The 14075-nt window shown below is 36.8% G+C and overlaps 1 protein-coding gene across 2 annotated transcripts in view; it reads right to left on the reverse strand.

Moving 5' to 3' along the window:
* Positions 1–13985, reverse strand: part of NBN (nibrin) — a 49521-nt gene extending 35536 nt beyond the window's left edge. Inside the window, exons 1-6 of one of the 2 annotated variants that reach the window (NM_001265739.1) lie at positions 13835–13985; positions 12047–12180; positions 10717–10865; positions 10073–10232; positions 7562–7665; positions 578–695 (exon numbers count right to left, since the gene is read on the reverse strand). In NM_001265739.1, coding sequence (NP_001252668.1) covers positions 578–695; positions 7562–7665; positions 10073–10232; positions 10717–10865; positions 12047–12180; positions 13835–13871 — 702 coding nt within the window. In that variant the 5' untranslated portion in view covers positions 13872–13985. Of the gene's footprint in view, positions 1–577; positions 696–7561; positions 7666–10072; positions 10233–10716; positions 10866–11290; positions 11334–12046; positions 12181–13834 lie in introns of those variants that run through there. The other variant, XM_077942307.1, reaches the window with a different exon arrangement.
* Between the last annotated feature and the right edge of the window lie 90 nt (positions 13986–14075).

The raw sequence follows: 14075 nt of genomic DNA on the forward strand, positions 1-14075 counted from the left end.
GAACACATTCTTATAAGAATTTGATTTGGGAAACATAGAAGTACAATTCAAGAAGACTTGGTGCTACTTCTTGAGTAGGTAATTTCAGCTCCCACTCTGAGAAAGTCCCTAGTTCAACAGGTCTCTGCAGCCCTGAACTGTTACACTCTCTGTGGTTCCTCATCACACTTCCTAACAGCACTGTAACTGTGGGCTTACCTGCATTTCTCCACTACAACATAAACTCTCAGAAACCCCATTTTGGCACACAGAACATATTCAACAGATTGAACTTCTTTAGTTAGCTTACTACCTAAAGAGGTTTAGCTTACTAACTAAAGAAGTTAAAACTAAGTTTCCTGTCCTCCTCACTTGTGTAGTTATGAATAGGCCAGTTATCACAGATTTTAAGAAACCCTGTAATCACAGCCATGATCACTGACTGGGCAAGTCTGGTGCCTAGGCAGTTTTTTATTCTACTTCACACTTTTACACAAAATCCCAAAATGAAATACATTAACAACTATTGATAAGAGTTAATAATGTATTCTAGTTTGTAATGTATTCTTTAGGAAAATTTAGCTTATAACATAATTACCTGTTTGGCACTCAAAAATATAAATGTTTTCCCTTTGAAGATTTGTTTTCTTTCCTGTCGTCCTGACAGATCAACATTTTTACTTCCAATAGACGGTTCATCAAGAGGTGGGTAAAAACTGTAAAAATAATTAAAGTATATTCTAATTACATACTACTATGTTTGCTATTAAATTTGTAAATGGAGTGACTATCTGACACTCAAAAGGCATAATTTCCATAATACCATTATAGTATTTTTTTTTCTAAGTAAGAATTTTATCTGGGACAAAATGACAAAAAGCATCTAATTGCCTTTTCTAGAAATACAGTGGCAGGTGACACAAAGAGCTAGAATTGATCATTAATACCTCAAAATAAATAATCCAAGGTAGACAATCATAACAATATGAACATTAAACACACATGACTCAAACAAGGTACTGAATTACAAAAGGTTGAGAGAAACATCATCCATAAAGATCAAACTCTATTAGCATCTTGTGTTTGCTTAGGAGCCAATATCTATTAAAACGCTCATGTTTCAATTCTATTAACACAATCTATTATGAGTGTTTTGTTAGAGTTCTCTTTGGAGAAGTTCAGGAAATTTTTAAACTTACATTATTTACTCAGTTTAAATAAAATTTACAAAACAAGACTAAAGAATATAACATTTTAGCTCTTTAATTTAATGCTATAAGAACATCTTAATCATCCATGAAAATAAAGGAAAATAAGAAAATGGAGAAATATCAACAGCCTCTCATCAGTCTAGAGTTTCAACTTCCTGTATAATCAGATCTTTTGCTACAGCTGTTCATAATTGACCAGCATTTCAACTTCTCTCTCTTCCTTTCAGTAAAAATTACTAACCCATGATGATGATGATAAGGGGACAATGTAGGGAGGGAGAAATTCACAACCTTGACAATCAGTCACAAATCAAGAGTTAACTATCTGCAGAGATCAACATCCAGCGTGGTAAAAACACCGTAGTCATTAAGAGTCACTATCCAGCATTTTAGAACTAATTACCTTACATCTTTCCCCTGGACTTCTCCTTGGAAACATACATGTTTCACAAAGGAAAGCTGAGTTATGATTGAACAGTTACATTACTTTAAAATTTTTTTCATAACTGATGCATGTATTTTAATTTCACTACAATGGATGCTGTAAGTCTATTTTGAAGTAATGATTTCCGGAAGCTGCAATCTCAAATGAGTTATCTGCAGGCAAGAGCAGACTCACTTGGCAGGACAGAATGCAGGCCACTGTGTTAGTTCTGGTTTTTCTAAATAACTAACTTAAAAATTCTATTTATTTTACTTTTAAAATATACAGAGAACAGTGGAAACTATTTTAACTGTTAACAAAAACTAAATCTACAATAAGAGCACTGGAAAGTTAATAGACATTCGGACACATAAAAAGGATCAATTTTAGTATCTCTTTGAATCTTTTTTATCCCTTATCTCGTAATAAATATTCCCCCATAATTTATACTTCTTTTTTAGTGTAAAACCTAACTAACACTTTACTTACATACAAATAACTAGTTTACCAGTTAGTCCACACAATAATGTAACAACACTAGGACAGATTACAGAGCCAGTTACAGACAAAAACAGTAAGTAAATGTTTAACACATATGACTATGTGTTACAGTCATATACGACTACAACACTATGACTGAGTAGATGTGACATTCTTCCTGCTTTCCCAAAACACTACAGTTGAATGATTTTTAAATTATCTACCGCTTTATATTATTCACACTGTCATTCTTAATTATGCCATAGATAATAGTTTACAGTAGCCAGGGAGCAGCTAACTGTAGCTTAGTTCAATGAAGTCTGAGCCAGGTTCCTAAACATACGTGTACGGTAGCCTGTTAGGCCTCTCTAACAGCTCCACCAGAGTTCTAACTTCATTAGTGTGATTCTTTTAACAGCTGACTCCTCCACTAAGTGCCATGAGGGCAGAAACTGTAACTTTTTTTGGCTCATCATTATATCCTCAAGTCTATCTTGCCTGACTTTACAAAATATAAATAAAAATTCAACCTAATAATTGAAAAGTGAATAAAAAGTATAAACATCTTTCAATTCCCTCAAGTATAAATTTGAGTATTAAAATTCCAGAACTTGTACAATGTATTTTGGTTTTGTTTGAGAACACTGATAAATTTGAGCCCCAATACTTGGTAAGATCAATCTTGAACAAAAAAATACAAAACTGTATTATCTAGAAGCTAACCAAATGCTGGCTATGACACCAACACGGATTATTCTTAGTAATACATATATCTGATATATGATAGATACATTCATACATAGATAATTAATACAGTGATTAAAAAACACTGTGTTCTAGAACTTCAAATACCTACATAAGCCTTTTTCTTTTTACCAGTGTAATGATGAGAATGAGAAAGAAGAGATTAGTGATGAATGTGAAGAGATCATTAAAAAATCAGTATTTCTGAAGCATTACATTCTAGAAGTTTTAAAGCATTTCTGACACTCTAGTAATTTAATAAACTAGTACAAAAACTGGAAAATAGGAAAGTAACCTGTCAGAGACCTAGGCTAGAGGCATATTGACTGAATATAATGACACTACAAATAAAAAGTGATCTCCAATTTCTATCATTAAAAAATTAAAATGTTTTGGGTTCATTTATATAGAAACTTCAAGAGCTACAAATAATTATGTTTTATTACATAGTAACTAGTACATATTACGAATCATACATTCTATAAAATGTTTAATCTAGAAATTTTGCTTTTTCCCATTTACATTTTCTACTTAAATTCGTTACATGATCTTCAATAAATTTCATATAACCTACAGTATATCATCTTCACTTCTGTACCAAGATTTTGCAAATACAGAATTTTTCTGAATCCATGTATAATTCTGGCTCTAGAAACTGTATCCCAAGCCACACATATTTATTTGTCCAATATCTGGACAGCTGCTTATTTCATTAGTCCTGCAAGCACATGTTCATAATTTTTAGAACCATTTACTATATGGCTTTATTTATTTATTTTTTTGGTGATCTGGAAAAGGCTAGACTACAGTGACATCCACAATTTGCAAATGTGAGGTTCTATCTCCTGAAAAAAATTACTAATACTAGCTAAATTTCTTGCCTTCGATTTAAATTAACTATGTAAGGTGGCCTCTATAAGCTTCCTAAACTGTCAAACTTTCATTTAATGAGATTATTTCAGGCCAATGTGTCTTTTGGGTCTGAGATTTGACTACCAGCTGATAAGTCAACCTGTTCCTGTTTCAAGGATGCTGGCAGAAGACAAACACTCCTGAGTCACAGCAAAGCAAGCAGCATGAGCCCCAGTATGCTTGCTGCAGGTCTCCTCTCTGACCAGGTGCCACAGGTAAGACGTAGGGGGTACATACAGTGGTGTGTGTTACCAGAGAGAGGAACACTGAACTTGGGAAACCACCAGTATTACAACAGGCCATAAGCAAGCCTACATTTTGTCACAGGAAGGAAACATTACTTCATCCCTCGAGGTTTCTCACTGCAAACATACCCTCGAGAAATGGTCTGCGTAAAGGAGAGTCAAGGCCTTGCATTCTTGGCCTATTCAGCAAATTGTTTACAAATGCAAGGGACCCATGGAGGACTCCACCTCTCAAGAGTATCTCCCTAAAACAATACTTGTTTGAAATAATTAATACACCATCCTACAACATGACTCTGTAAAAACTCAAATAAAAGCCAACTCCCCCTCCTTTCTAGAGGATAATCTCCTTACATTTAGACATATAAATCTCCTCTATTAGACCACAGATTATCAAAATTGAACACTCCTTTTAAATGTATTCTTCTAAAAATGACTTCATCTACTTCAGCTACTTTGATGACAGTCAAGGAAAATGAGATATTGCAAATCATTTTGTGTACATGAAGTTATAACTGTCATATCCTGTTTCTTGATAACAGTGCAAAGATGTACACATAGCTGTACTAAATAAGACTGTACATTTTATTGGAAAAAAATATTATAGTATGCCTCCTAATTTAAATCCAGGACTAGCAGTCATACTTTTTTGGAACATTAGAGGTACTTACGTAATCAATGGAGTCACCACAATTTATTTCATATCCCTTTCATAACCCATTCCTTCTACTAGTTAATGTTTATAAATCGAATCTTTTTTCTGTTAACTGAGTACTCAAATGAGCTTTCAACAAGCACATCAAAATGGATCCAGATGGGTACAGGACTCTATTAAGGCAAATAACTACATACATTTAAAAATTTTATTATCAATTGCCATCATCAAACATGGGCTAATAGAATAAATAACCTGTTCTAGTTAACACCGAATTAGGAGTTATTCAACAATCTCATGGTAGGGATGCTGCATAGTCGTCATGTACATTGATACAATCAAAAACTGAATCTAGAAAAAAATTATGTTGAACTTGATCAAAAACAACCCTAGGTTAAACACAACTGACAATCTGAACAAAAAGAGGAATCAACAACTAATTCTAAAAACTCCAAGACCACAAAAGATATCACTAGCAGTGAAAACTTATCAGACTCCTCTACCCTCAAGTACAATCTAGAATTAAGAATAGTTCATTATCTGTAGCCAGAGTCATTATTTACAAGATTTTATGTACTTCCTCAGGGAGACTTATCAAGAGGCTTCAGGGAAAATTGTGATTCTGTTAAAATACTATGCAATTTTGTAGTTATGTCGGTGAAGTTTCTTGAGGAGAGACCAGTGCTTTCATCTTCTTCTTCTTTTTTTTTTTTTTGAGACACAGTTTCACTCTGTCGCCCAGGGTGGAGTGCAGTGGTGGGGTCTTGGCTTGCTGCAACCTCCACTTCCTGGTGTCAAGAGATTCCTATGCCTCAGTCTTCCAAGTAGCTGGGATTATAGGCACCTGCCACCACACCAGGCTAATTTTGTATTTTTAGTAGAGACAGGGTATCTCCATGTTGGTCATGCTGGTCTCGAACTCCTGACCCCAAGTGATCCGCCTATCTTGGCCTCTCAAAGTGCTAGGATTACAGGTGTGAGCCACCAGGCCTGGCCTGCTTTCATATTTGCAGGAGTTCAGTCAGGGTGGTGGGAAAAAATGTAGAGGGATGAAAACCTTGGAAGGCCAGAAGGTTTTACATTTGAAAGCAGCCAAATTCTCTTACACAATGCCTGAAAGCTTAGATTAGATAACAAGGGATGTCAAGAAACTGATCTAGGTAAGTTACTTAGCTCGGAACCTGGCCTTTTATCATTCGTAGGACTGCTCTCTCCGGATGGGAACCATGTTAATTATCCACAACTGCATAGACTCAAAGCCTTTGTCATTAAATCTATACTGAATAAATGACCACAGCACCAGCTAGTTGGGCTGTGGCTGCTAACTCTACAGCACCCTCCTCAGTGTCTGTGGGTGGCTCAGCCCCGTAGCTCGCTCTTTCACTGGATACCTGTGTTTGAGTGCATTTGTTCATCTGTCGCTGGGTCAGGGTCTGTGGGTCAGACCTGGCACATATTCAGGGGTCTTGGACTCAAAAAACATTAAGAATCCTCTATTTTAAAATCTGAGCATCTTTTTCCAGAGTCCAAATATATCGCATTATCTGCCAACTGGAGTATAAAATACAAAAAAACTTCCCAGATAAAAATTATAAACAAAGAGAAAAACCTGATTTTTGGTTATTTTTAACAGCTATTATCAGGTATAAACGGTCCCTAAAAAACGAACATTAAGCAAAATAGCTTATAACAGCTCAAAACAGATTAAAATTAGTAGTAAAATTTCTAACTGGCATAACATTTTAATTTTTTTTTTTTTCAATTTTAAGTTCTGGGATACATGTGCAGAACGTGTAGATTTGTTACATAGGTATACATATGCCATGGTGGTTTGCTGCACCTATCAACCTGTCATCTAGGTTTTAAGTCCCGCATGCATTAGGTATTTATCCTAATGCTCTCCCTCCCCTTGTCCCCCACCCCCCGACAGGCCCCGGTGTGTGATGTTTCCCTCCCTGTGGCCATGTGTTCTCACTGTTCAACTCCCAATTATGAGTGAGAACATATGGTGTTTGGTTTTCTGTTCCTGTGTTAGTTTGCTGAGAATGATGGTTTCCAGCTTCATCCATGTCCCTGCAAGTGACATGAATTCATTCTTTTTTATGGCTGCATAGTATTCCATGGTGTTTATGTGCATGGGTATGGACATATACCCAGTCTATCACTGATGGGTATTTGGGTTGGTTCCAAGTCTTTGCTATCGTAAATAGTGCTGCAATAAACATATGTGTGCATTTGTCTTTATAGCAGAATGATTTTTAATACTTTGGGTACATACCCAGTAATGGGATTGCTGGGTCAATTGGTATTTCTGGTTCTAGATCCTTAAGGAATCACCACACTGTCTTCCACAATGGTTGAACTAACTTACACTCCCACCAACAGTGTAAAAGCGTTCTTCTTTCTCCACAGCCTCACCAGCATCTGTTGTTTCCTGACTTTTTAACTCGGCTAGGTAGGTATTAGTCTCAATTTTGAAATGAGTAAAATGGAGCTCAGAAAAACTGAGCTACATTCCCAAAGCTATGGTGCTGTTAATATTCTGGACTATGTGGCTCCCAAAGAGGGTTGCTGCACCACACAATTCCAGAGCTAACTGTGGTGTGATGCCCGGACCTGACAGATGTGCTCTTCTGATCATACCTCAGTGCCATTTACTGTCTGTCCATTTTTTTCTTTAAATATTAGCATATATTTAACATTTGTTTCAGAGATACAGAATAACCAACAAATAAATTTGGGAAACTCTTTCTTTACATACTAACAAAAAATCTTCCATTAATAATACTTAACTATAACAGCAACTATTACATTCTGAAACAAGCATTAAAGAGGGACTCAACCTAAATAAAAATCAATGCTATCATATATTATAAGTGATATCTTGTTATATTTAAAATACATAATATACCTTTCAATTTGTGGAGGCTGCTTCTTGGACTGAACTGCTTTCAGGAATTCAGTAAAATATTCTGGCTTTACAATTGGACGTCCACAAATAAGTGCACATATAGTCTAAAATGAAGAAAACATGTGAATATATATATATTCATATGCTACCATTTTTTTAAGGAAAAGTTTTAAATTATAAACTACAAAGAGGCTGTTTACATTCATAAAAAATAATGTTTTCCCTTTCATCTCTCTAAATTTATAAAGAAGCCACAATCTATAAAACAGAAGTCAGTCTTTGGTCACTGCATCATTTTAGAACATAAATCACAATATAATCACTCAATTATAAGAAGTCACCAATTATAATACTAATTTTTAAAACTGCTTTTTTGGAAGGGGTGCAACAATATAAAATAAAAGTCAATTTTAAAATGCATTCCACTTTCAAAGACATTAAAGTGTTAAAAATTATTTAAGAATTGAGAAAATGTAACATCTGCTGCAGGGAAGACAGTATTAGGAGATGAACATGAGATATTTTTAGACTAACTGTCTTTCAGAAAAATTGTACTATGCAGTAAAGCCTTTCTGAGAAAGTAAATAAAGAAATCACTTTTGGTAAAAGCACAAAATAAGTATATATAAAGTGGAAAAAAAGAAATTTAAACTCACATGTGAATTAAGCTGTAAGTCTCAAATATGATACATCCAAAAAACATGACAAACATTAGAAAATACTACAGTGGGTAATGAAAATAAAATTCAGAATAATATAAATATGCTTTTTTATTTTTGAGACAGGGTCTCGCTCTGTTGTCCAGGCTAGAGTGCCGTGGCGCGATCCTGGTTCACTGCAGCCTCAACCTCCTGGGCTCAAGCAATCCTCCTGCCTCAGCCTTCTGAGCAGCTGGGACTATAGGCACATGCCACCATACCTAGCTAATTTTAAAAATTTTTTGTAGAGAGGGAGTCTCACTATGTTGCCCAGGCTGGTCTCAAATTCCTGGGCTCAAGCAGTCCTCCCACCTCGGCCTCCCAAAGTGCTGGGATTACAGATGCAAGCCACAACACCCAGCCATGAATATGCTTTTAATAACACAGGGTACTTCATTGTCTAAATAGGGGCAAGCAGATTTAGAGTGTCTCTCAAGTATGGAACCTGAAAGACATCACCTTCCAAAGTGAAAGAAAGAAACTAGCATGAACCAGTAATGTGCAAATCAACACTGTACTGAGTAATCTCTAATACACGTGACTTGGGAAATTAATTAGTCCATGCCTCAGAAAACAAAAGTTGAACTGAAAGGTTTTTTTGTTCTTGTTGTTGTTCTTGTTGTTTTTTTTTAAGTAGCTAATAGCAAGAAAAAAATGGTCTTTGACTTCCTTTTTGGCTCTAACATTCAATGACTTGAAAAATATAAGCTAATTGTACTTTCAGAAAACTTACCAAAAAAATAATATAACAACAAGGTTTTCTATTTTGGCATATGAATGATCAGGAATTTTTTTTTAACAAATTAATCTGTAAACCATGTTGGTGTGTGTAATAAAGCAATTCACAAGGTGGTCATCAGCATCCCACCCACTGGAAGTGCCAGGTCTGTCACAGACGTAGTAAAATATCTCTCAAGACAATCTAACTACCTTTGATCTTATTTCACACCAACCAAGCAAGTGTATGATTACCTACTCTATTTCTTAAGTAATATCTTAAAGAGGACTGTGCTAGGGCCCACACTTAAATATTTTGGTAAAGGTGCAACCCTTCTGAAAACCATAAATGGACACTTTGATTTGTAAATCTACTATTTGTGAGTTTATATGCATATACTAGTACTCTGGAGGCTAATCACACTGCTGAATTTATAAAATCAACTTCATAAACTTGCAAAAATAAAAAAACCCTTGATTACAGACAACCCCACCAAAGCACAAGTTGAGTTCCAGCTGAGCAGCAAGCCTTTCTCCATGATAACTCTTTAGCTATAAAATATAATTCTAGTTTAATTATATTAAATACTAAAGGATTTTTAATAAAGGAATCTAAGTATTTGTGGTTTTTTACTATAGATATTAATCTAAAAGAATCCCACAAACCTATAGTCAACCTGTTAAAAAGGAGATGAATCACCTGGAGACTGGAGGAAGACAACTTGATGGAAGAGACATGAGATGCTAACTTTGAAGACTGGCAGTTAATCTCTAGTTGCGTTGCTTTAAGACTGAAAACACAAACTAGGCACTGTCATAACCTTCTTGGTGGAAGGACACCAGAATCACTTTTTAAAATGCTAAACAAAATGTGAAATATAATTTTAGTTGCTTTGGCTTGTCTCAGATAATAAACAGGTTATCTGAAAAGCCACTCAAGCCTAAACGGTATACAAAGGGACGGAGTGGGTATATATACATCTACAACTAACAGTTCTGATAGTCTTAAAGTAATTTAAAAAAAAATTCTGTGTATAGTGGGTAAGCTTAAATTCAAAGAACTTATTTTAACATAAGAACAAGATATTCAACCTACTTTAATGGTAACTTTCACTGATACCATGACAAGGTGAGTGCATTCTTCTGTCCAATTGTTTACAGTAAATCCTCCAAGTTGCAATATAGCTTGATTTAAAGCAGTTTTCCCAGACACATCTAAACAAGAAGAGCATGCAACCAAAGGCTCATACTCTACTCTGTAAATGAGAATAAGTTAAATAAAGTTATAGTATCATAGTTGCAGAGATGGCAACTTTTAGCACTTTAAAACTTTAAGCTCACATCATATACTGTTATCGTAACTTTTATTTATTGTTACCCTTTGTAACCTATGAAATTATCAATTCCTCATCATTATTAAGCTTTGTAACCTAGAAAATTATCAATTCCTAAGTCCTGAGTCCAAATGAAGAAAAAACAATGACCAAAAGTTAACATTATACTTTCACCAATGAGGAATCGAAGAAATATAATTTCCCATGAAGTCCCTCAGGGCCCACTCAAACTCCCATCACCATGACGTACAAAACGCACTAACCACCCCCGGCACAGAGTCCAATACTGTGCTAAGTAGGAACTAAATTACACTGTTTTAAATTCATTAATCAGAAATATCATTTTCCTTTAGGATTTGGCTGAAATAAAGCTGTCCATTTTAATATCAATTTAAACATTTCTTACCTGAATTTACTTTCAAACACTCCAAAAGTAATACTATCCCCCGACTTCAAAGTTCGGGAAAAGCCATTCTGCATTTTTTCCTCATTAACAGAGGTACCATACTTAGAATTATCTTTTAATGTCAATACAGGGATTTCATCTGTTTGACTCTGAAAAGTTAGAAAATAATTTAAAGTCTTTTACCACTCAGTACATTCACTTCTGAGAGAAAAAGGTTTTAAAAGAAAAAACAATAGGCAGGTGGCAAACCTCCCAACACAGCAGAAAATTACTGCTTTCGTTGCCTTGAGAGGAAGATCCCTCAACTAACAATTCATATTTCCCCTTAGGGAAGTTTCTTAACCCAGGATTACCCCTCCCAGAACACACATTTTTTTACTTGTGTACATCAGTGGGGATTTTCCTGACCCCTCACACACATTCGAGAATTTTTTGCTTTGGTGCAGTCTGTTTCATTAAAAACATGACAATTTCATTCTTAGATCTTTTTTTGTTTGTTTTACAGTATCAAAACCACATTGCAAAAATTAGTCCCATGAGAATATGAGGTTATAGGCTAGTGTTTCTGACTTACAGTAACAATTTTACTTTTTCTGCAGAAATTTCAATGTTTTTCTATACCTAAAAGAATAGAAACAAAACCTAAATAAAACTAACAAATTCAGATCGCATATATGCAATCTTTGATTAAAATAATGGCTTATCTTTCTTATTCCACCAGCGTTATCATGAGTACAGATATTTATGTACTTTTTTAGCCCTTTTATCACCCACGCTTGTGATCAAAACAAACTCAAAGCCATTTAAACGAGCTGTGGGCCTAAGTAAGCATTTCCCTAATAAAACAAATGAATTCCCATTGCAAAAACTTGTGTTATATGAGAAATGCCCGTGTCCACACAGCTACATAACCTCTTTAAGAGCCAGAGCCATGAAGAACTGTTCATTGTTCTATTCTCAGGGTTGGCATAGTTACTGACACATAAAAACACATTACTGCTAACGGCAAAAACAGCAATTACTTTTGCACCAAACTAATAGTAAACAATATTTAGTAAGCAAATAAAAATAAATATATCCTACTTCCTCTGAGATTCTAACTAACTAAAACAAAGAGTAAATTACTGAAATAGAAACTTCAAATCTCAAAATAAACAAATATCACTGGTACCACTGCCAAAATATAAGTATTTAATTTTGTTAACATTAAAAAAGTCTACACAGCTCTATAAAATGACAAGTCCTGTGATCTCTCTCTCACATACACACCAAGAGAATATTTTGTGCAACCCCCTTACTGGAAACTAGTGAAACAAAATTAGTAACATACCAGGTTGGTTACCGAAAAGTTAGCAGTTAACACAGCATGATTTCGGCTGATTGACTGATCATTTTCAATTAGAATGGCACAGTTTTTCCTTCCAACAACGTACTCAACGCCAGTCAAAAGTCTGTATGGCTCTCCTGAGACAAATTTTTTTTAGAAAAAGATAAGTTGATAGACACATACACATGTACACGAACACACACATACATGTAAGTATATATGATATAGGTATGACAAATATTAAATAAAACATCTTTATTTTGTTATTCAAATGTTACTCAACTTTATATATGTCAAACTTGTGTTTTCAGTAAAGCCTCACTGAAGGATACCAAAGGTTATCTAACTATGGTGTTTCAGAAGTAACAACAACAACATTTAAAACACAATAAAAAAGAGAGAAGAAAAGGTTATCTAGATAGAAGGCTACATCATTTTTCTAAAGGGAAAGCAATGCTGAAAGAAGTCAATGTTCCCTCAAATTAACTTAAAAACTTAATGTATTACCTAGCAACAATCACAATATTATGTTTGGAACTTGATAAACAAAAATATCTGGAAACTATAAAAAAGATACTCAAGCCTGTAATCCCAGCTACTTGGGAGGCTGAAGCAGGACAATTGCTTGAACCCAGGAGATGGAGGTGCCACTGCACTCCAGCCTCGGTGCCAGAGTGAGACTCCGTCTCAAAAAAACAAAACAAAACAAAGATAGTCAAGAAAAATGTGAATAATATTATAGGAGCTTGCCCTACCAGATGGCAAAACATGTCATAAAACTAAAAGTATGGTATTGGACCAGGAGTGAACACCACAGACCAACGCAACAAAGTCCAGACTAAGATGCACGTGTACATTTTTTGCAATTTTGTTTTTATCTTAAGGAGAGCATCTCCAATCAGTGGGAAACGGTTATCAGTTTCTTTTAAAATTGCTGTAAATCATAAGTTGTTGGAATAACAGTATATATACTGGAGACATGCGGAGTTCCGTCTGGGAGCGTGATTTCGTTACCCAAGTGGCAGAGAGATTAGGGCAGATAAAGAGTAAGGAGTCCAGGAGAGCCAGGTCTCCAGGGACGCCTTGACCTGTGAGTCTTCACAGTATATTTATTTAGTTTGGCCGTCTCCACACTCTCTTACCCTGCCAGTCCATTTAGTCTCTACATAGATCTTTGCTAATCATCATGTAAACTTCCCGTGGACAAGACCCTTCACACCCACCACAGGCAACCAATTAACATGTGATCACATTTCACACAGCTGGAAATGAAGGGGAAAAAATCGACTTTTCCCGTTGTTCTGATGACATTGTGGAAAAGGAGTCTGAAACAAAACTGAAAGTAAGCCTTCTCGTGGTAGTCATTTCCCCAAACTGTCCGGTAGTTCTTCACAAAAGTCATGTGTGGCCCCCGTGTGGTCCGCCCACGCTAACTTCCTGCCGGGGGTTCCCACTAGGCGCCGGCTGCCGCTCACCCGCAGGCCATCCAGCCCGGGCGCTGCAACCTTGCCGCGGTGAGGCTGGGAGGAAGGGGGAGTCGGGGGAGAGGCGCGGGGGACGGCCACCAGGGGGCGCAGCAATCACCCCACCGCCCGCGCTGCATTCCGGCTCACAGCCGCCGCGCCACCGGGAAAACGCGCTTGCCATACAGTGAACTCGCCGCTTCTGCGACCGCTTCCGCAGCCTCCCCGAGCGGGAACGGACGCGACGCAGGAATCATCACCCGCAGGCCCTCCCCCGAGGCAGTCGCTACCGGGAAAATGGACCCCGAGGCTTCCCTTCCGCCCTTACCTCCTGCCGGACCCGCGACGGGCAGCAGTTTCCACATGGGTCCGGCTCCTCAGGGCTGAGGCCGGCGTGCAACCGCGTAACCGGGGTGGTAGACGAGCGCGGATACGGCGCCTGCGGTCGGCACGGGCTCCGGGACGTGCGCGCTCCCGGGAGCCACGCAGGCTGCCTTGGATGAGGCGGGAGTGCGACTTGGGCGCTTGGCCGCCACCTGGTGGTTGGAAAAGGAACAGCACAATCGGTA

This window comes from Macaca mulatta, chromosome 8, assembly GCF_049350105.2.
Source record: "Macaca mulatta isolate MMU2019108-1 chromosome 8, T2T-MMU8v2.0, whole genome shotgun sequence".
Classification (NCBI taxonomy): Eukaryota; Metazoa; Chordata; class Mammalia; order Primates; family Cercopithecidae; genus Macaca; species Macaca mulatta.